This window comes from Onychomys torridus, chromosome 12, assembly GCF_903995425.1.
Source record: "Onychomys torridus chromosome 12, mOncTor1.1, whole genome shotgun sequence".
In the NCBI taxonomy this organism is placed as follows: Eukaryota; Metazoa; Chordata; class Mammalia; order Rodentia; family Cricetidae; genus Onychomys; species Onychomys torridus.
The window spans coordinates 34,860,350-34,881,484 of record NC_050454.1 but is presented as its reverse complement, the minus strand read 5'-3'; the positions used below and the strand labels follow the sequence as shown (position 1 = coordinate 34,881,484).

General features: G+C 44.4%; 1 protein-coding gene and 1 pseudogene across 1 annotated transcript; both read right to left on the bottom strand.

The window, feature by feature from the left end:
- Positions 1-535: 535 nt before the first annotated feature.
- Positions 536-7,228, bottom strand: Rpl24 (ribosomal protein L24). The gene is made up of 6 exons (XM_036204083.1): positions 7,091-7,228; positions 6,907-6,982; positions 6,387-6,497; positions 2,510-2,646; positions 1,987-2,050; positions 536-661 (listed from the first exon to the last, which is right to left on the bottom strand). The coding sequence occupies exons 1-6, from the start codon at positions 7,093-7,095 to the stop codon at positions 581-583; spliced, it is 474 nt and encodes a 157-aa protein (XP_036059976.1). The 5' UTR covers positions 7,096-7,228; the 3' UTR covers positions 536-580.
- Positions 7,229-15,701: 8,473 nt separating this feature from the next.
- Positions 15,702-16,688, bottom strand: LOC118594129 (annotated as a pseudogene).
- Between the last annotated feature and the right edge of the window lie 4,447 nt (positions 16,689-21,135).

Sequence of the window (21,135 nt, the reverse complement as noted above, 5' to 3'; positions counted from 1 at the left end):
GAGGCACTAATCAATAGAAGGCCAAACCCTAGATAATGATTCAATCACAAAGGTATTGAATTTTACCACTCTAAACAAATACTGCAACATCCTAGGATTGAAAGCTTCCAAATGTTACCCTACATTTTATAGGGGTAGTGAGGTAAAGAGGGTTCATGGAGGCTGGCCTTGAACTGTTTTCTTGTCTCCCAAGTGCTGGGCTCATGGCTGTGCTCCAAACACAGCTCACTTTTTGTTTCCCATATCTTCAACTAAGGTCTATTTGGAGGCATTATTGCTGAGAAATAAACTAAGTTTTCCAGACAGGGTCTCACTATGTAGCTCTGGCTGTCCTGGAACTCAGAGAGGTCCACTTGCTTCTGCCTCCTGAGTGCTCAGATGAAGTGTGACAGATACCATAGCCAGTAAGAAATAAAACATTTTTAGTTGGAGACTGACTGTAGGAACTCAGGCAAGCTAAGCAAACAGTCTGTGGCTAAGCCACCCCACCCCAAATACAAATACATGTTTTATTAAAGAAAAAAAATCCAACACCTAGAGTTAAGAGATTGATCTTTATTCAAAACTCTGATCTACCAAGTTAGCGTTTTCCACCAACTCGGGGAGCAGAGACCTTCACAGGCTTCACAATCTTTTGTTTAGGTGCTGCTTTGGTGGGGGCCTGTAAAAAAAATAACAGGACATTATTCAATAGGATTTTGCCACTTTGTCCTTGTGGTTCTTTACTACCTTTCCTGTCCTGATAATTTAACCAACTCCAAAGTAACCTATGCTTAAAGTTCATTTCCATCATGTAATAATATTGTTACAGATTGGACAGTAAAGAAGATACAATGTAGTCCAGGATCCTGAATTGTTAGTAACAAAGTAGGTATTCTTGGAGGACATTCAGGCCATGGCCTTGAACTGTTCCTGTCCCCTGAACTGTTGCTGTCCCCCCAGTCTTCACAATGTTCCAACTGGAGTCTCACACTACTTACTACACAGCCATTTAAGAATGATGTATTTCTTAATTTATTTTGGATGGGGCACACCACAGCACACATGTAGACAACATAGGCCCTCAAAGATCAAACCAGGCTTTGCAACAGGTGCCTTTACCCACTGAGCCATCTTGCTGACCCAGAACCATCACTATTTTAAAATGTTTACTATCGCCGGGCGGTGGTGGCCCACTCAGGATGCGGAGGCAGGTGGGTGGATCTTTGTGAGTTCGAGGCCAGCCTGGTCTGCAAAGCGAGTTCTAGGACAGCCTCCAAAGCTACAGAGAAACCTTGTCTCAAAAAACAAAAACAACAAAAAAAACAAGTTTACTATCCTTGAGGCGGCAGGGTCTTACATGACACATGTGTGGAAGTCAGTACAGTACAACTCACAGTGTTGGTTCTTTCCTTTCACCTTGTGGTCTCCATGGCTACACTAGGGTTGGCAGCAAGGCCCTTTCCCGGCAGAGCCATCTTGCCCACTCAAGAATGAAAAACTGTTGCTAACTTTCTGGCTTTAAATTTTTTTTTAATTACTAGAAAAAGCTAGGTAAACTCATCGTACTGTTGTACAGTTAGTCAAAGTATAAAATTACTTCAAAGTCTCATACTTCAAAGTCTTAAAAAGACAAAAGCCAAACTGGGAACAAGGGATCATACCCATAATCCTATCTAGACAGCAGGACTGTCCTTAAATTCAGAAAAGTCTTGTTCATAGTTCTAAACCAGCCATGGTTTTAGTGACACACCTCAAATTAGAAAACGGGGGAAAAAAAAAAGAGCTATCTTTTCCCTTTTTTAAGGCATCTAAAATTAAGACTCACTAGAAATTTTTTATATATATATATATATATATATATATATATATATATATATATATATATATCCATTCACCTGGAAATTAGCTACAACCATTTCCAATAGAAACTTGAACCTGCCATTTGCTAACCTTGTATTAAAGATAAAATTTCCTACCATAAGAAACCCAAGAAGACCCCCTTACCTTGGCAGCAGCCATTGCTGTCTTCTTGGATGCCTGCTTAGCCTTTTTTGCTTCCTTGGCAGCCCTGTGGTGTCATAAGCAACAGTAAGCCAAAGACTTTACCTTTAAGGACACAACTTCTTGGTGAGGAGGCAGAGCTGTGACAGGGGGAACCATCATATTCTTTCCCCGTATTTGTGAATGAAATCCAAACTCCAGAACCAGGCTCAATGGTACCAGCTCAGTTATACAGCCCTTGAGGCCACGACAGGAAGGTCATAACCCAAGGCCAGTGGAGCTCCACTGGGAGAGCTTAGCAAAGAACCCCACAAAACCAGACCCAGAGTTGCCAATAAAGTTCCATTATCCAAGTCAGCTTACATGTGGAACTGTCCTGACTCCCGAGACTCAACAAATTATATTTAAAGTACATGCCTGCATTATGCTTCTAACAACTGACAGTCCCATGAGGTTAGGTTCCTGGACCAGAAGAACCATCTAGTCACCCCAGTAGCTGCCATGTTCATGGTGGGCATTTCCTTACCTGATAGCCTGTTCTCGCTGGGCTTTCCTAACTTCTGGTTTCTGATTCCTCTTGGCCATTATATCAGCAAGAGATGCACCAGTGATAGCCCGCTGGAATTTGACTGCCCGGCGGGTTCTTTTCTTTTGGACTTCTTCCTGCAGAGCAAAGAGTCATTGCCGACCTCACTCACTGACTTTGGAAGTGGAAATTGCAGTCAAAGAGCAGTCTCTTCTCCATGTGTGTGTGTGTGTGTGTGTGTGTGTGTGTGTGTGTGTGTGTGTGTCGAGAGGGTTTCTCTGTGCAGTCCCGCCAAAACCCAGTGCTGGGACTAGGTGTGTACCGCGACGCCTGGCCCCTTGGGTCACACCACCTGTAATTCCAGCACCAGGGACGACACTGTCTCTGACTTCTGCAGGCACCAGGCACCAACATTGCACTCTTAAGCACGTAGGCAAACATCACACACACACACACACACACACACACACACACACACACACACACAGCACTTCTAAAGAATATTATAAAATGACTTTAGCAAGACTACTTACAGACTTAAGAAATCTAATTGAAAAGGGCTGAGGAAGAGAACACTAAACCAAAGTTTCCTGCAGGTTCTATACTGCAAGTCTATACGATAGCTATTATGAGAAACAAAACCTCCTAGTACAGCCTGACTGTAGTAGTGGTGCATGCCTTTAATCTGAGTTCAAGGCCAGCCTGGACTACATAGTGAGTTTCAGGACAGTCAGAGCTCCACAAGGTAACCCTGATTTAAAAAAATATTTTTTACACCAAGACAGAATCTTACAATAGAAAAGGCCACAATTTGTTTCATCTCTCATCCCAAATCCTTCCTAAACAATTAATTCTCGAAGGGCAGTGGCAGCACACTGGGGAGGCAGAGCCAGGCGGATCTGTGAGTTCAAGGCCAGCCTGGGCTACTCTCAAAAAAACAAAACAAACAAAACCAAAAATCTCCACTCCTTTTCCGCCTCATGTTTCAGTCTTTATTAATCTGCCTATTCTAGGCACTTCATCAAAGTGAAACCTTTGCCTAGCCCAGCTCAGTGGTTTTCAACCTAGCTCACCTAAGACCATCAGAAAACAGATATTCACATTAGGATGCATAAAAAAATATGAAAAAATTTAGTTATAAAAGTAACACGAAACAAAAAATCCAGGTGGTGGTGGCGAATACCTGAAATTCCAGCACTCCGGGGGCAGAGGCAGGCAGATCTCTGTGAGTTCGAGGCCAACCTGATCTACAGAGTGAGATTCAGGAAAGGTGCAAAGCTACACAGAGAAACCTTGTCTCCAAGAAACCAAAAAAAAAAAAAAAAAAGTAACACGAGGGGCCAGGGATTTGGCTCAGTGGTAGAGCGCTTGCCTAGCAAGTGCAAGGCCCTGGGTTCGACCCTCAGCTCAAAAAAAAAAGTAACATGAAAATTTTTTTACGGTTGGGGTCACCACAGAAAGAATTGTACTAAAGGGTCACACACAGCATGAGGAAGGCTGAGAACCACTGCTCTAGCCTGTTTCCTCAGTCTATCTTCAAAGCTGGCTGCTTCTCACCCTTTAAAAGGCTAGATGTCCCATTGCATAGATGTATGCGGCTGCATATTCCTACCAAAAACTTGTCTCCCCATTTCAATTGCTGGCAAAATACAGGTTAAAAAAACAAAACAAAACAAACAAAAAAAACACTGCTAGACCCAGAAAGACAAAACACGGGGTGTACTCACTCTTAAGTGAACATTAGACACAAAGCAAAGGATGACCAGGCTACACTCCACAACCTCAGAGAAGCTAGATTAAAAAAGGAGGTCCCTAAGAGGGTCACACATGGAGGACTCCAGAAAGGGAAAATAGTTAAGATCTCCTGGGTAAACTGGGGGTGGGGGTTGGGAACAGGAAGGACTGAGATGGCAGAGTGGAGGGAGAACAATGAAAGATATCTTGGTCAAGGGAACCATTAGAGGGTTAGGGAAGGAGAAATCTGGTGCTAGGGAGATCCCCAGGATGACACCAGCTAAGACTCCTAGCAGTAATGGAGAGGGTTCCTGGACTTACCTTCCCCTGTAATCAGATTAGTGGTTATCCTAATTGTCATCATAGAACCTACATCCAGTGACTGATGGAAGCAGATGCAGTGATCCCCAACCAGGCACTGGGCTGAGTTCCTAGACTTCAGCTGAAGAGAGGGAGGAGGGGTCACAGGAGCAAGTGAGGTCAAGATCACAATGAAAACCTCAAGTTGACCCAAGCTGGTGGGAGCTCATGGACTCTGGCCTGTCAGCTGGGAAACACGCATGGGACTTATTTGGCCCTCTGAATGTGGCTGACAGTTATGTGGTTAGATCTGTTTGGGGAGCCCCTGGTAATGGGATCAGGAATTATCCTGGGTTTATGAAATGGATTTTTGGAACATACTCCCTAGAGTGGGATACCTTAATCAGCATTGATACAGTGGGGAGGGGCTTGTTCCTGTCTCAATTTAGTATGCCAGTTTTGACTCCCCAAGGGAAGCCTTACCCTCTCTGAGGAGCAGATGGGGTACGGTGGGGTGAGGAGGGGAGGGAAGGGTAACTGGGATTGGTATGTAAAATGAAGGGAAAAAAAACTTTCTAAAAAGATAAATAAGGGTTGGGGATTTAGCTCAGTGGTAGAGCGATTGCCTAGCAAGCGCAAGGCCCTGGGTTCGATCCTCAGCTCTTTAAAAAAAAAAAAAAAAAAAAAGATAAATAAATATTGCTTAAAAAAATCAACACTTTTAGGCTAGAAGAGAAATAGAACTAATATGTTTTAGACCTGGGTCCCATCACAGAAATCTTATGTACATGCAACTTTTTAAGAATCCCAAAGCAAGCCAGCAGTGGTGGAAAATAAATGCCTTTAATCTCAGCAATTGGGAGGCAGAGCACACAGTTCCAGGACAGCCAAGGCAACACAGAGAAACCCTGTCTCAAAAAAACCAAACCGGAAAAAGAATCCTAAATGGCAAACTTTCTAGCTTCAACATTTAAACCACAGTACCCGCCTTTTGGAGATAGGGTTTTTACTTTGTAGCCTTGGCTAGCCTCAAAGTCAATTCTCTCACCTCAGCAGTCCAAGAGCTCAGTACCAAATTTTATATTTAAGTACTTGCTTTCGATACTCAGAAAGGAATTGCCAGATGTTATGATTTTTTAAATTTTTTAACATTTTGTCAGCCTGGTCTACAGAGTTCCAGGACTACAGAAAAACCCTGTCTCAAAAAACAAAACAAAATTAACTCTGAGTTAAACAAAGTTTGCCACAGCAGCTGCGTCATTTCACTTTAGCAATGGACTAAATTTCAGGTTTCTCTACATCCTCAACAACACCTGTTAAGAACCCCACTGGGGCATTCAAAAAGATTAAATGAAATTTTAATCCTTCCTTCCACTAACCCTGTATTTTCTTCGTTGGGAAACGTCTGCTTAGGTTGACATTGAATTACTCACCCTCTTGCTCCTGAAACCTCCCAAACACTGAGATTACAAGAGTGGTGGAGCATGCCCATATGACACATTTCACGTCTGGTGCTATTTATTTACTGTAACACATAGCTAGAAACCAGTAAGACCCAAACATGCCAGGCCTCCTGACTGCCCAGGCTGTGGTCCTACTACCACACCAACATCCTAAGGGACTCCACACCCAAATGAAACCCGTGGAGGGGATGCTTTCAAACTTGCGCACACAGCCCGAGTCTATGGTATACAAGCTGACACTAGTTCTGTGATCTGCTACTCGGTTGATGCTTTCAAATTTAAGGGCGCATTTTCAGAGTCTTTTTTTTTTTAATCAAGATTTAACATGGCAAAATCTGGCAGGGCAATGTTACGAGGCTAGCAAGCTGCACTCCACTTACCGACTGCCCCTTTTTGTGTTTTCTTCTGTAGAGGACAGTCCAGTTTATCTGCCGAGGATTCCTTTTGGAAAGGAACGCGGACTCGCATTTTGCATTAAGAAACTGGAAAACCTGGGATTAACAAATTCATAAATTAGCCACTCCTTTGACACAAGGTATAAGATACTGAGATCGAAAAATCCTTATCCATTTTTTTAATTCTCGTTTCCTCGTTCCGGTCGTCGGCGACACAAGTGCCGGGTAACCGGGAAGCATCAAGGTGTCCCTTTCATCTTTCCTCGGGAGCGGGCGAATCTACACTCGTCCCCAAGGGTCGGATGGCGTTAGGTTGAGGAACTCTGGCCTTTAGCCCCCTCAGAGGGCAGTGAGCTACCCAGAGCTCTCATTCCGGCCTGGCTCCCACTCCATCTACATTCACTCAGGTTCCCCGTCCCACACGCGGTGCCGCGGCCCTCCACCGGCCAGCAGGCCGGCCTCCCCCCGTCGCCGGGGTCCCGCGCTGGCACCGCCGCCCTTTTACCTTCCCGTCGGTCCTGGCGTAGCGCCGCCCGTGTCCGGGGTAGATCTTGTACCCGCTGAAACTGCACAGCTCGACCCTGGAAGGAAAGCCCAAAGCCCGTTAGGGGGTGCGCTGCAAAGCCAAGCCATCCCCAGGCCCACTGCCGCAGGATGGAGGCGGATGGGGATTCAGGGAGCCCGCTTACTTCATGGTGAGAGCCGCCGGCCGGCCGGAGGGAAGATGGCGAAGAGGAAGGATGAATCATGGGAAACGACCTTATAGGCAGGCGGGGGAGAGTCTCCTCCCTAAATCCCCTTCCTTGACCCCGGCGCCCTGTGATGACGTCACGCCCAGAAGTCGGGGCTCCGTGTCCTAGCAACAGCTTTCTTCCAAAACCGCGGACAGTCACTGCCCTCCGAAGGTTCTGTGAGGCCCAGGGAGGTGGCCGTCCAACGGACAGGCTTGCCTTTGGTTCTGGGTCACTCCAGTTCCCGCAGGCAAGTGTTCTAGAATCTAGAGCCAGCCTCTGGCGGGGAACAGGGACAAAACACAAGGGCGTTCCGCGTGTCTTTTCCCTTCTTAGGAAGACCGCAGACGAGCATCTCTGAGTAAAACCCGAAGGTCACATTATGCCTTTGCTTTTGAAACAAAATTAAATCGTAGTAGCCGACAGGATGGCCCAGAGATAGCGCGAGTGGTACGCGAAGCCCTGAGTTAAATCTCCAATTTCAGAAAAAAATGTCATGGTTTGAGCCCGGCACGGTGGCGCAAGGCTTTTAATCCTAGCTCTCGGGGTGGGGTGGGGGGGAGCCCCCCTGCAGGCTGATCTGCATAGCGAGAGAGGGCCCAGGACGCAGTGAGAGCCTGTGTCAAAAACTAAAAATAGCCACTTGTTTAAATAGAGAACCTGCGCTTGTAATACCAGCACTCAGGAACGAAGGCAGACAGACTGCCGCAAGTCACGAGTGTACACACACACACACACACACACACACACACACACACATACAATTTTTTCTTTTCTTCAGAAAAGCTATTTTAGGGGGCTGGAGAGATGGTTCAGCGACTAAGAGCACTGGCTGCTCCTTCCAGAGGATTCGAGTTCAATTCCTACCACCCACATGGCAGCTCACAACTATCTATAACTCCAGTTCTAGGGGATCTGGCACCCTCACACACATATGCAAGCAAAACACTAATGCACATAAAGGTAAATAAATTTGAGGGACAGAGAGAGAAAAGCTCTTTTAGGTCTGGAAAGATGACTCAGAAGTTAAGAGCACTTGTGCTAGCTGAGGACTGGTGTTTGAGTCCCAGCATCCACATAGTGGCTCACAACCATATCTGTAATTGCAGTTCCAGGGAATCCAGCTCTGCCTAATGACCACCAACTGGTACCACGCTAGCACATGGTGCATATACATGCATTCATACAAAACATTCAGACACTCGTTCCAAAACAGTCGAGGCAACACAAACTCTGTCTTGAAAAACAAACAAACAAAACAAACAGCTATTTTAAAGAACTTCCTGGCCAGGTGGTAGTGGCACATAGGGAGACCGAGGCAGGTGGATCTCTGTGACTTGAGGACCAGCCTGGTCTACAAAGCTAGTTCCAGAACAGCCAGAATACATACAGAGAAACCCTCTCTTGAAAAACTTAAATAAATAAATAAATAAATAAATAAATAAATAAATAAGCAAACAAACAAACAAAAATTACTTGAAGTTGTTGAGATGGACCAGCAGGTAAAAATGCTTGCCCTTTAAGCTTGATGACCTGAGTTCAATCCCCAGAACCTATATAAGTATGGAAAGCAAAAACCAACGTCACATAGTTGTCCCCTAACCTCCTATGCTTGCTGTGATGTACAAATTCTCGAATAGACACAGAGAGACATTATACACACAGAATAATAAATTTTTTTTTTAAATTTTAAAAACACAAAGTGAAGATCACTGGAGGAAGATAACCAAGACTACCTCATACTCCCATGTGTGGGCCAGTGCACCACACACATGCATACACATTAAAAATAAAAAATCTTTAGCTAAGGTTTTATATCTACCAATCTTAGGAAATACAGGTGACAAAGGCACATGTCAAATATCTCCACAGGAATGCAATTTGCAAAAATTAATGTAAGGAACAAAACAAAACAAAAAAACCAGCTCTAGCTGTATTCAAAGAGAGAAAAGGAGATGTGTACAGGGCTGGCAGCACACATGATTTGCAAGGCCCAGCGTACCACCAAGGGGTTAGAAAAGGTGCCGTTAGAAGAACTAAATCTATTCTCTTTCTTCTTGAATGCATTTCTCCATCTCCAGTAGCATTTTCTTCATTTGCTTTGTAGTGTGATATTTTCTCACACCAAGACACAGAAGGGCTACCGCCTTTACTGATGCCTAGGGACCTGATATGCTTGTTTGTTCAAAAGGCCCACTGGCTGATTCCTGATCTATCAGCTCACTGTTTCCTTTGTTGTTGTTGTTTCAGTATGAAACAGCCCTAACTGTCCTGGAACTCACTCTGTAGACCAGGCTGGCCTTGAACTCACAGAGATCGGCCTGCCTCTGCCTCCTGAGTGCTGGGATTAAAGGCATGTGCCACCACCACCCCCACACACACTGTTTCACTTTTGTTGTTGCTACTGTTTGTTTGTTTGTTTTTTGAGACAGAGTTTCTCTGTGTAGCCCTGACTATCTTGAAATCTTGAAACTCCTCTGTAGACCTGGCTGGGCTAGAACTCAAGAGTTATACTCAAGAGATATGCCTGTCTCTGCCTCTAAAATGCTGAGGTTAAAGGTGTGAGCCACCATGCCTGGTGGGTTCTCTCTCTCTCTCTCTCTCTTTCTCTCTCTCTCTCTCTCTCTCTCTTTCTCTAGGTTTTTGACACAGGATTTCTTTGTGTAGCCCTGGTTTTCCTGGAACTAACTCTGCAGACCAGGCTGGCTTGAACTCACAGAGATCCGCCTGCCTCTGCCTCTTGAGTGCTGGGATTAAAGGCATTCACCACCATCTCCTGGACAGCCAGGGCTGTTATACAGAAACCCTGTCTTGAAACAGCAAAAACAAATAAACAAAATAAGACACACAACAAAAGATGATATAATGCCAGTGGTGGTCTACAGAGTGAGTTCCAGGAGAGCCAGGGCTGTTACACAGAGAAATCCTGTCTGGACAAACCAAGAAAAAAAAAAAATAAAAAAAAAAAAAACAGAGAGAGAGAGAGAGAGAGAGAGAGAGAGAGAGAGAGAGAGAAAGAGAGAGAGAGAGATGGAGGAGAAGGAAAGGAGGAAGAGAAGAGGAGGAGGAGGAGGAGGAGGAGGAGGAGGAGGAGAAGAAGAAGAAGAAGAAGAAGAAGAAGAAGGAGAAATACCATGAAGTCCTAGAATCGCCTTAAGAGAACTTGAGAGGGTTTCAGGCAGAGACTTGTATGAAGAACTGGTTGGCATTCTACACCCATCAAAATTAGTGTCTGGAGGTGGAGTATAAGAGCAGTGGTTCCTGCTAGTTGGGAGTGGGAGTGATTGGTAAGGAGGGCACTTTGTGTGTTAATGGTAACATTCTATATTTGGGTGGGTTCTGGGTTAATTTCAGTTTGTCTAAACTTGGGAAATGTTCATTTAAAATTAATTGATTTCATTGTATATAAATTCTACTTCTAAGTGTTAATAGGGAGTCTCTCAGTTCTTTTCTGGAGCTAAGAAATCAGTCGGAAGACTCACTTTAATTTTTTTTTAAGATTTATTTATTTATTATATATACACTGTTCTGTTTGTATGTATGTCTGCCCACCAGAAGAGGGCACCAGATCTCATTATAGATGGCTGTGAGCCACCATGTGGTTGCTGGGAATGGAACTCAGGACCTGGGGAAGAGCAGTCAGTGCTCTTAACCTCTGAGCCATCTCTCCAGCCCAGAAGACTCACTTTAAACAGAAGTTTATTTAACCTTGCAAAGCACGCATTCCAAAGACATATTGGTGTGGAGGAGACGGGAGGAGGGGGTGTTGGGGAGTTGTCAGCCCAGTCAGCTCTGCCTTGGGAGGTGTAAAGAAGGCTTATGAATATTTATGAGGTGGTTAGCATATTCCTGGAGCAATGCTTTCCCCTCCCCAAATCATGGCTGATGGGACATCCCTTTTATAGTTTTCCTCTCACCCTGTTCGTCTAGAAACGCCCACAGAGTGGGGACAGCAGGAGTAAATGGACATGCACATCCTTCCTCGGTGTACATGTGTATCTTATGTGGCAGGAACAAGCTCCTGACCATTGGACATAGCACTAAGATGCAGCTGTGGTTTTCTTGGTTATCTTATAATTATCTAATTCTTAAAAAGATATTTTTTGAGACATTTATTTTCGTGTACGAGTGTCTTGCCTGTGTGTATGTCTGTGTACTATATACACTCAGTGCCCATAAAGGCCAGAGGTGAGCATTGGATCCCCTTGAACTGGTATTTCAGATAGTTGTGAGCCACCCTGTGGGTACTGGAAATCTAACCCATGTCCTTCAGAAGAGCAGTCAGTGCTCTTACCTGCTGAGCCATCTCTTTGACCCTCTTTTATTTTATTGTTTATTTTATTTTATTTTGAGACAGGGTCTCTCTATGTAATCCTGTCTGTCTTGGAACTCACTATGTAGATCAGGATGACCTTGATCTCACAAAGATTCACCTGCCTCTGGCTCCTAAATGCTGAGATCAAAGGCATGTGCCCCTATTTTTTTTTTTTTAACTACAAAAGGTCCCATGATTCGTCTCATGACTGTCAGTAAAACATTTTCTTTTAGTTTTGTTTTGTTTTTTTGAGATAAGGTCTCTTTACACAGCCCTGGCTGTCCTGGAACTATGTAGACCAGGCTGTCGTGGAAACTCACAAAGATCTACCTGCTTCTGCCTCCTGAGTGCTGGGATTAATGACATGCACCACCATGCCCGGCTCATTTTGTAATTTTTTTGAATTGAGGTTGAATTGAGTGGCATGAAAGTTGGCATAAGAAAAAGATCAGAGCAAGGTGCTGGAGGGATGGTTCAGAGATTAAGAGCAGTGACCATTCTTCCAGAGGATCTGAGTTCAATTCCCGGTAACCACATAATGGCTCATAACCACCTATGATGAGATATCTGGTGCCCTCTTCTGGCATGCAGGCACATATGTAAGCAGAATACTGTATATATAATAAAGAAACAAACTTTAAATAATTTATTTGTTCTTATTTTATGCACATTGGTATTTTGCCTGCATGTATGTCTGTGTGAGGGTGTCAGATCTTGGAGTTACAGACAGTTGTGAGCTGCCATGTGGGTACTGGAAATTGAACCCGGGTCCTCTGGAAGAATAGTCAGTGTTCTTAACCCCTGAACCATCTCTCTAGCTTCCATAATAAATAAATTTAAAAAAAAAAATCAGAGCTTTGATGGTTGGTCTCCTGGGACCCCTTCTCCCAGCTCCATTGCTCAAGTCTGTCTTCTAAGTAACAAAAGGACTGGGAACATCTTTCTAATGGTGTTAATGGATTGTGGGAGACCAGCCCCCACACTTATTTACTCCAGGAACTCTTGAGGAATGAGGAATAAGTGACTTAGTTAGAAATAGGGAGAGAGAAACAGAGAGAAAACACAGAATAGACTCGAGTGGGCCTGGATCCTTATCCAAACAGTCCCAGAACTTTATTCCAAAGGTCTATTTATAACAATGCCAAGGGGTGGAGCAAAAGACCTCCCCTTGCCCAGGCCGGTGGTCCAATCAACCTCTTATGCAGTCCTGCTGGGTACAGCCACTAGGAAACCTGGTGGGCTCCAACAATGGATGTAGTTGCCTAGCATGCCTAAGGCCCCAGCACTGCAAAAATAAAAGCAATCAACACTGAAAAAAGGAAACTAGATAACTTATATTACCAGTAATCTATTTTAAGAAGGGTGTAGTGACCTATCGAAAACATGATTTATTGATAGATGAGTAGATATGTGATTAAAAATAAAACAAGTGCCAGGCGGTGGTGGCGCATGCCTTTAATCCCAGCACTCGGGAGGCAGAGGCAGTTGGATCTCCATGAGTTCGAGGCCAGTCTGGGCTACAGAGTGAATTTCAGGAAAGGTGCAAAGCTATGCAGTGAAACCCTGTTTCAAAAAAAAAAAAAAAAATTATTCATAGAGCCGGGTGGTGGCAGCGGCGGCAGTGGCGGCGCACACCTTAGAGGCAGGAGGATCTCTGTGAGTTCCAGACTAGCCTGGTCTACAAAGTGAGTTCCAGGACAGGCTCCAAAACTACACAGAGGGACCCTGTCTCAAAAAACAAACAAACAAAAAAACCCAAGTATAAAATGTTGGTGATGCAATCAAAGTGATAAGTATATAAATGGTTACTGTAAAGTTCTTTCAAATTTTCCTTTTGGCTTTTTGTATTTCAGTAAACTAAATAAAGGGAGCCCTCTTCTGGAAGAATCTGATATTACTGCTTGGCTCAGAAAGGCAAACACGGGAAAAGGACCGATCTATGTTTTGCAGGGCCTGGTATGCATTACTTGTCTATTCTTTTTCACAAACTCCATTGGCTCATCCTCATGTGCCTAGCCTGCCCTTTGTGTTTAGAAAGACTTTTCCCTTGTCACTGGCTAAATTCTTACTTCCATTTTGCTTCCTCTTGGACAGGGAACGGCAAATGGTCTTCTGTAAAAGGCCAAACAGCAAATACTTTCAGCCTTGGTGAATTAGGAGGAGAAGTTGAAGATATCATGTTGATACATACATAGCAAGAGGAAAGAAGACAGGTTTACATTTCTAATATAATGAATACAGCTTTAAAAAAAAACTAACCCTGCTGGGCGGTGATAACAAATGCCTTTAATCCCAGCACTCAGGAGGCAGAGGCAGGCAGATCTCTGTGAGTTCGAGGCCAGCCTGGACTACAGAGTGAGATCCAGGACAGGCACCAAAACTACACAGAGAAATCCTGTCTCAAAAAAAAAAAAAAACCTTTTATTTTTATTTTATGTATATGGGTATATGTATGTCTGTGCACAGTGTGCAGCTAGTGACCACAGAGGTTACCAGATGTCAGATACCCAGACAGTTACGAGCAGCCCTGTGTTGCTGGGACTCAAACCCAGGTCCTCTGCAAGAGTAGTCCGTTCTCTTAACTGCTGAGCCATTTCTCCAGCCCTGAGTACAGCTTTTTGTAAAAACAAATCTGCTAGCCTGTGAAATGGCTCATCGGATAAATCTCAGGCTGCTAGTCCTGACGGCCTGAGTTGGAGCCCTAAGGCCCTTATAGTGGAAGGAGAGAACTGATTCTGTAAGTTGTCCTCTGACCTCCACACATGTGACATGGTGCACATGCACACCTCTCCTGCCCTCACACACATACACACACACAAATAAATGTGATCAAAAATTTAAAGCCTAGTAATGGGAATTAAATTTGTTTTTGCACCTCTATCTTTTCAGAATGATTTTTTTTTAATATTTCAAAGTTGTTTATTGCCTGTCATCAAATTAATGTTTACTTGTCAGTCATGATATGGAATGTGATTTTACAAAGTTTTTCTTTGAAAAGCATTTTTTGTGTGCAGAAAGATGCCACACAATACTGATAACAATCTGGGCATGTAAGTTGGCATATTAATTGTTGTACCCACTTGAGACACAAGAGAATGCCACTCAATAAAGGTCAGGTTAAGAGGCCCTTGCTTGTTGGAGGTCAAGAGCCGGCTTTGACTGAAAAGAACTCTTGGTCCAGAGAAAAGCAGGGTAGGGTTTATTTTTTTTATTTATTTTTTTATTTTTTATTTTTTTTTGAGCTGAGGATCGAACCCAGGACCTTGCGCTTGCTAGGCAAGTGCTCTACCACTGAGCTAAATCCCCAACCCAGGATAGGGTTTATAAAGCCAAAACCCACCATCACATCATGCCAGAGGCAGGCCAGCGTGTAGACGTTTCAAATGTCTTAGTTGAGTTGATTAAAATAATGTTTTGTGTTGTGAAACAATGGTGTTCCCATGAGTGCAGGTGCAGCTGCATGAGAACGCAGTGCTCAGGAGGATGTGGTTAGTGGGGGCTGGGAGGGTGGGTCAGCTCAAACTAGGACAAGACGATTTCACCTTGGGCGATTCATTACATGGAAGTCAGTAACAGAAATATAGTGTTTGGTTTGAACAAACAAGCTGGGAAGAACATTAGAATACCATTGGACTTTTGCCGACACTAGTTACTGGTAATTTTTGTCATATTGTAATAAAACTGTTACTTTTTATCTTAGCCTTGGTTTTTAGAACTACATGTTAAGTACTTAAAGATGATAGAACATAAAGTCTACATTTGCCTTAAAATAATGTGAAAAAGCCTTGTGCCTGCTAGGCAAGCAGCTCTACCACTGAGCTAAATCCCCAACCCGGATCTCTCTCTCTCTTTTTTTAAAAAGATTTATTTATTATGTATACAGTGTTCTGTCTGCACATATCCCTGCAGGCCAGAAGAGGGCACCAGATGTCATTACAGATGGTTATGAGCCAACCATGTGGTTGCTGGGAATTGAACTCAGGACCTTTAGGAAGAGCAAGCAGTGCTCTTAACCTCTGAGCCATCTCTCCAGCTCCTGATCTCTCTTTATAGACCAGGCTGGCCTCAAACTCACAGAGATCCACCTGGCTCTGCCTCCCAAGTGTTGGGATTAAAGGTGTGCGCCTAGCTGTTGGTAATCATTACTGATTAGGTGAACAGAGTTAAGTTTAATCTTTTTTTTAAACAAAAGCAGCTTTTATTTATGTCCATGTTTCTCAAATTAAGCTGACTGAGTTGGTTGTTTTGAGGGGATTAGTCAAAGAGACCAAATCCCATATACTCCTCTGATTCCTCCGATTCTTCCTTGGCTTCAGCCTTGGCTGGGTCCACAGCGGCAGCAGGAGCAGCAGCCGCGAAAGCAGATGGATCAGCCAAGAAGGCCTTGACCTTCTCAGCAAGTGGGAAGGTGTACTCAGTCTCCACAGACAAAGCCAAGACCCGCCTGTACCCATTGATGACAGAGGGTGGCACTGAAGCAACAGTCGGGTAACCAGTCTGCAGACAAACACTGGCAACATTTCGGACGCCCTCCAGGAAGCGGGAGTACAGTCTGCTCTGTGATGTCCAGCACTTCCGGGTTGTAAATGCTGACATTGTCGAACACCTGCTGGATGATCAGCCCGAAGGAGAAGGGGGAGAAGTTCAGCATGTTCAGCAGTGCGGCTTCGCTAGCGCCTACTTTGTCTCCAGTTTTTATCAGCTGCACATCGCTCAGAATTTCAATGGTGCCCCTGGAGATTTTAGTGGTGATGCCTAAAGCCTGGAAGAAGGAGGTCTTCTCGGGCCCCAGACCAGTGTTCTGGGCTGGCACAGTGACCTCACACGGGGTGGGGGTGGGGGTGGCACCAGCACGGGCAGCAGCCGGTACCTTATTGGCCAGCAGCATGTCCCTAATCTCCGTGAGGTCCTCCCTGGTGCACACAAAGCCCACATTACCCCGGATATGAGGCAACAGTTTCTCCAGAGCTGGGTTGTTTTCCAGGTGCCCCTGATGGCCTTACGCATCATGGTGTTCTTGCCCATCAGCGCCACAGCCTTCCCTCGAAGGGACATGCGGATCTGCTGCATCTGCTTGGAGCCCACATTGCTCCCACAATGAAGCATTTTGGGTAATCATCTAAAAGTTGGATGCTCTTAAGGAAGTAGTTGGACTTCCAGGTCGCCCTTTCTTCCCTGGGCATCACGGCGGTGCGTCAGGGATTGCCACACAGGGTTTAAAGACGATGTCAGTCTAATGAGGACGCCTGGCGAGAGGAGTTAAGTTTATTCTAAAATACAGAAATTTCCTACCTGCATGGAGGTCTGTAAAACACTGCTGAAACCAGTAGTTTTGGTACTCAGGGGGTTGAGTTGTGACATCAGGCTGTGCTCTGCTGGCTTAGGATTTCTATTGCTGTGATGAAATGCCATGACCAATGCAGCTCCGGGAGGAGAGGGTTGATTTTGCTCACACTTCCACATCACAGTCCATCATTGAAGGGAGTCAGGGCAGGAGTCAAGGCCTGGAGGCAGACACCACAGACTGCTTGCCTGCTTGCTGGCTTCCTGTACAGGGCTTGCTCAGCTTGCTTGCTTTTTTCTTCCTTCCTTCCTTCCTTCCTTCCTTCCTTCCTTCCTTCCTTCCTTCCTTCCTTCCTTCCTTCCTTCCTTCCCTCCCTCCCTCCCTGTCTGTCTGTCTCTCTTTGAGATTTATTTTACATTGGTTTTTTGTGACCCACACCTTTAATTCCAGCATGTCAGAGACAGGGGCAGGTGGATCTCTGAGTTTGAAGCTAGTCTGGTCTACAGGGCAAATTCCAAAACAACTAGGGCTACACAAAGAAACTCTTCCTCAAAACAAAACAAAACAAAACAAAACAAAAAACCCTGAAAAACAAACAAAACAAAACAACAAACACACACAACTTTATGTTACACAATTTTATTTGTATGTTTTGCCTGCATGTATGTATGTATATACCACATGTCTGCCTAGTGCTTTCAGAGGACAGAAGAAAACATCAGATTCCCAGATTTTGGAGTTACAGAAGGTTGTGAGTCACCATTTGGATGCTGGGAATTGAACCTGGGTCCTCTGCAAAAACAACACATGTTCTTAACCGTTAAGCCAACTCTCCAGCCTTCAGTCTACTTTCATATACATCTCAGGACTACCTGCTCATGGGTGGCACCACCCACAGCGGGCTAAGTCCTTCCACATCCACCACTAATTAAGAAAGTGCCCATGAGCTTGGCTACAGGCCAATCTTATAGAGGCGTTTTCTCAGTTGTGGTTCTCTCCTCTTATATAATTTCAATTTGTATCAAATTGACAAAAAAAAAAAATAACTAGCATACTTGTCATTAAATTTCTCCAGATTTTGTAAAAACTGGATTTTAAGGCTGTGATTAGCTCTTGGTGACTCCGTCTTACAAGCAGCATTAGTTCCATTTTGGGCACAAATGCAGAGGCAAGGCAATGATGCACACTGTGCCTGTAGGTACCACCGCCTAGCACTGCCAACCAGGCATGGGCTAACAAATAACTATTTTTTTCTTTTGGAGATACAATCTCACTTTGTAGCTGAAGGTGGCCTTGAACTTCTGATCTATATCATAGTTACTGTTCTATGGCTGTGAAGAGACACCATGACCAAGGTTACTCATATAAAAGAAAGCATTTATTTGGGGAGCATGCTTACAGTTTTAGAAGGTTAGTCCTTGATCATCATGGTGGGAAGCAGGCGGCATGGTGTTGGAACAGTAGCTTTACATCCTGATGAGAATGGTTGAGCTTGATGTGGGCTTTTGGAACCTCAAAGCCCACTTCCAGTGATGTACCTCCTCCAACAAGGCCACACCTCCTAATTCTTCCTAAATAGTTCTACTAACCAGGTACCAAGCCTTCAAATGTATGTGGCTATGGAGGCCATTTTTATTCAAACCACCACAGTCCCCTTACCTCCATCTTCCAGTCATTGTGATTATAAGAATTCCATATAAAGTGCTGGAGAATCAAATGCAGGGTTGATGTGTGCCCATCCTTAGCCTCCTAAGTTATTCTTTTTTAATACTTTTTTCTTTTTTTTATTTTATGTGTATGAAGGTTTTGGCTGCATGTATATCTATGTACCACTGTGTCTCTGGTGCCCATGGAGGCCAGAAAAGGGTGTTGGATCTTCTGGGACAGGAGTTATAGATGGTTGTGAACCTCTATGTGGGTGCACCCACCTCTGTGTGGGTGCTGGGAATCAAATGCAGGTCTTCTGGAATCTGCTAAGCCATTTCTCCAATCCCCTGAAATTTTAATTTCAGGGCATTTTATGTAAAGTGAAGTGTAATTCTTTTGATTTTTTTTTTTCCAAGATGGGGTTTCTCTAGGACAGACCTGGCTGTCCTAGAACTCATTCTGTAGACAAGGCTGGCCTCAAGATCCACCTGACTCTGCCTCCTGAGTGCTGGGATTAAAGGTGTGTGCTACCACGGCTCACCTGATACTTTTTATTTTTTTTTTAATTATTTTATATTTTATGATGTAAGACTAATTGCTAAACCCTCTTATTAATAAAAAACCCAGAGCAAGATATTGGTGTGGAAACTGAGAGATCAGAGGAATAGGACAAGCCACAGCCAACCTCATCTCACTGACCCCTCAGCCTCCAGAGAGACCTACTTCCTGTACACACAGGCCTATATGCCTTTCTGTTCTGCCATCTCACTTCCTCTCTCCACCCAGCTACATCACTTCCTGTCTGTCTGTACAGACCTCCAGACCGCTATGGTTAGTGCTGGGATTAAAGGCCTGTGGCTCTGTTCCCAGTGTGGCCTTGGCCTCACAGAGATCTGGATGGATCTCTACCTCATGAATGCTAGGATTAAAGATGTGTGCTACTACTGCCTGACTTCGGTTTAATATAGTAGCTGGCTTTTTCCTCTGATCTCCAGATAAGCTTTATTGGGGTACACAGATACAATATCACCACATTTTATCTGTGTGAGTGTATGTGTACATATGCATGCAGGTGCCTGTAGAGGCAAGAAGTTGGATCCCTGGAGGTAGAGTTACAAGCAGTTATGAGCCACCTGATGTGGGTGCTGGAGACTTAACTCCAGTTCTCTGAAAGAGCAGCAAGTGCTCTTAACTGCGGACCTATCTCTCCAGGCCCTCTATTTGTTTATTTCATGATGTTACCAAGTCTGAGTTCCATCTTCTACACTTACATGGGAGGAGAGAACCAATTCCCACGGCAATTCTTTGACCTCTACAGCAAGAACTTACTTGACAACTTGCAACCATCAAAGTTATACTTTTTTCTTTCAGACATGATAAATGCGACCCTAATTACGAAGCACCTTTATTGTATTGCAGATTGCAGTGTCCACAAATGTATCCAGGAGTGGTGGCGGTGTCAGTATTCTTTTTTTTTTTTAATTTTAAATATATTTACTTATTAAAAATGTTTTTACTTTACATACCAACCCCAGTTCCCCCTCCCTCCCCTTCTCCCACCTCCTCACCTCCCTCCCACTCTACCCCCATCCACTCCTCAGAGTGGGTAAGGCCTCCCATGGTAGTCAACAAAGTCTGGCATACTAAGTTGAAGGAGAGCCTAGCCCCTCCCCATTGTATCAAGGCTGAGCAAGGTATCCCACCACAGGGAATGGGCTCCATAAAGCCAGTTCATGCACCTGGGATAAGTCCTGGTCCTGATGCTAGGGACCCCAAAAACAGATCAAGCCACACTGTCACCCACATTCAGCGGGCCTAGTTCAGTCCCATGCAGGTTCCCGAGCTGTCAGTCCAGAGTCATTGAACTCCAACTAGCACCGGTCAGTTGTCTCTGTGGGTTTCCCCATCATGATCTTGACCCCCCCTTCTTCTTCTTCCTTCTTCTTCTTCTTCTTCTCCTCTCCTCCTCCTCCTTCTTCTTTTTTTTTTTTGAATGCCGAATGCCATTTATTGAAGGAGGGAGGAGGTCTTAAATACAGGCTTACAGCACAATGGGAGAACCCCGGAGGGCAGAACTGCCAGTAACCTTAGAATGCAGAAGTCTGAGACAGGAGTATCTTAGTGAGTTTGAGGCCAACCTAGGCTGCAGAGTAGTCCTTCTCTCAAAAAAACAAACAACAAACAAAAACAACAAAAACCAAACCAAACCAAACCAACAACCCCCCCCCCACACACACACACACAAATGCTATTTAGTCCTGTGTTGACTTGGTCTCTTAACTGTGTTATCTAGACTTTGTATGTAATCCTCTTCTGGAACCTTGTCGGATGTTCCCATGCACTATTACAAACCTCCTTCCTGAGCTCTTCTACGTTTCAATCCACCCTGTTATATGAGCAGTTGAACTTTTCTAAATACACGTTTCTTTGTGTCAGTGAGAATGAATGGAATGAATGAATGGTGGGAAGTCGAGTGAGGCCAGCTTAGGTTCGGACTTGAAAAGCTGAATATCAAGTAGGAAGTTTTTGAGGGTGAGAGTGATGTGATAAAGGGCATCGTCTTGCTTGGATCATTCCAGTAACAGTGGGCAGATGGAATTGGGAGACAGAGCTGGGGACTGAATATACAGTGCTGATAGAAATGAAAGGGGAGTCTGGGCCTGCCAAGAAATACTACCTTTCTGAGAGGCTTGCGGGTGGAATTAGGAGAGTTCTCCAACTCATTCAGAAATTGCAGGGCTTAATATTCAGGCAAGA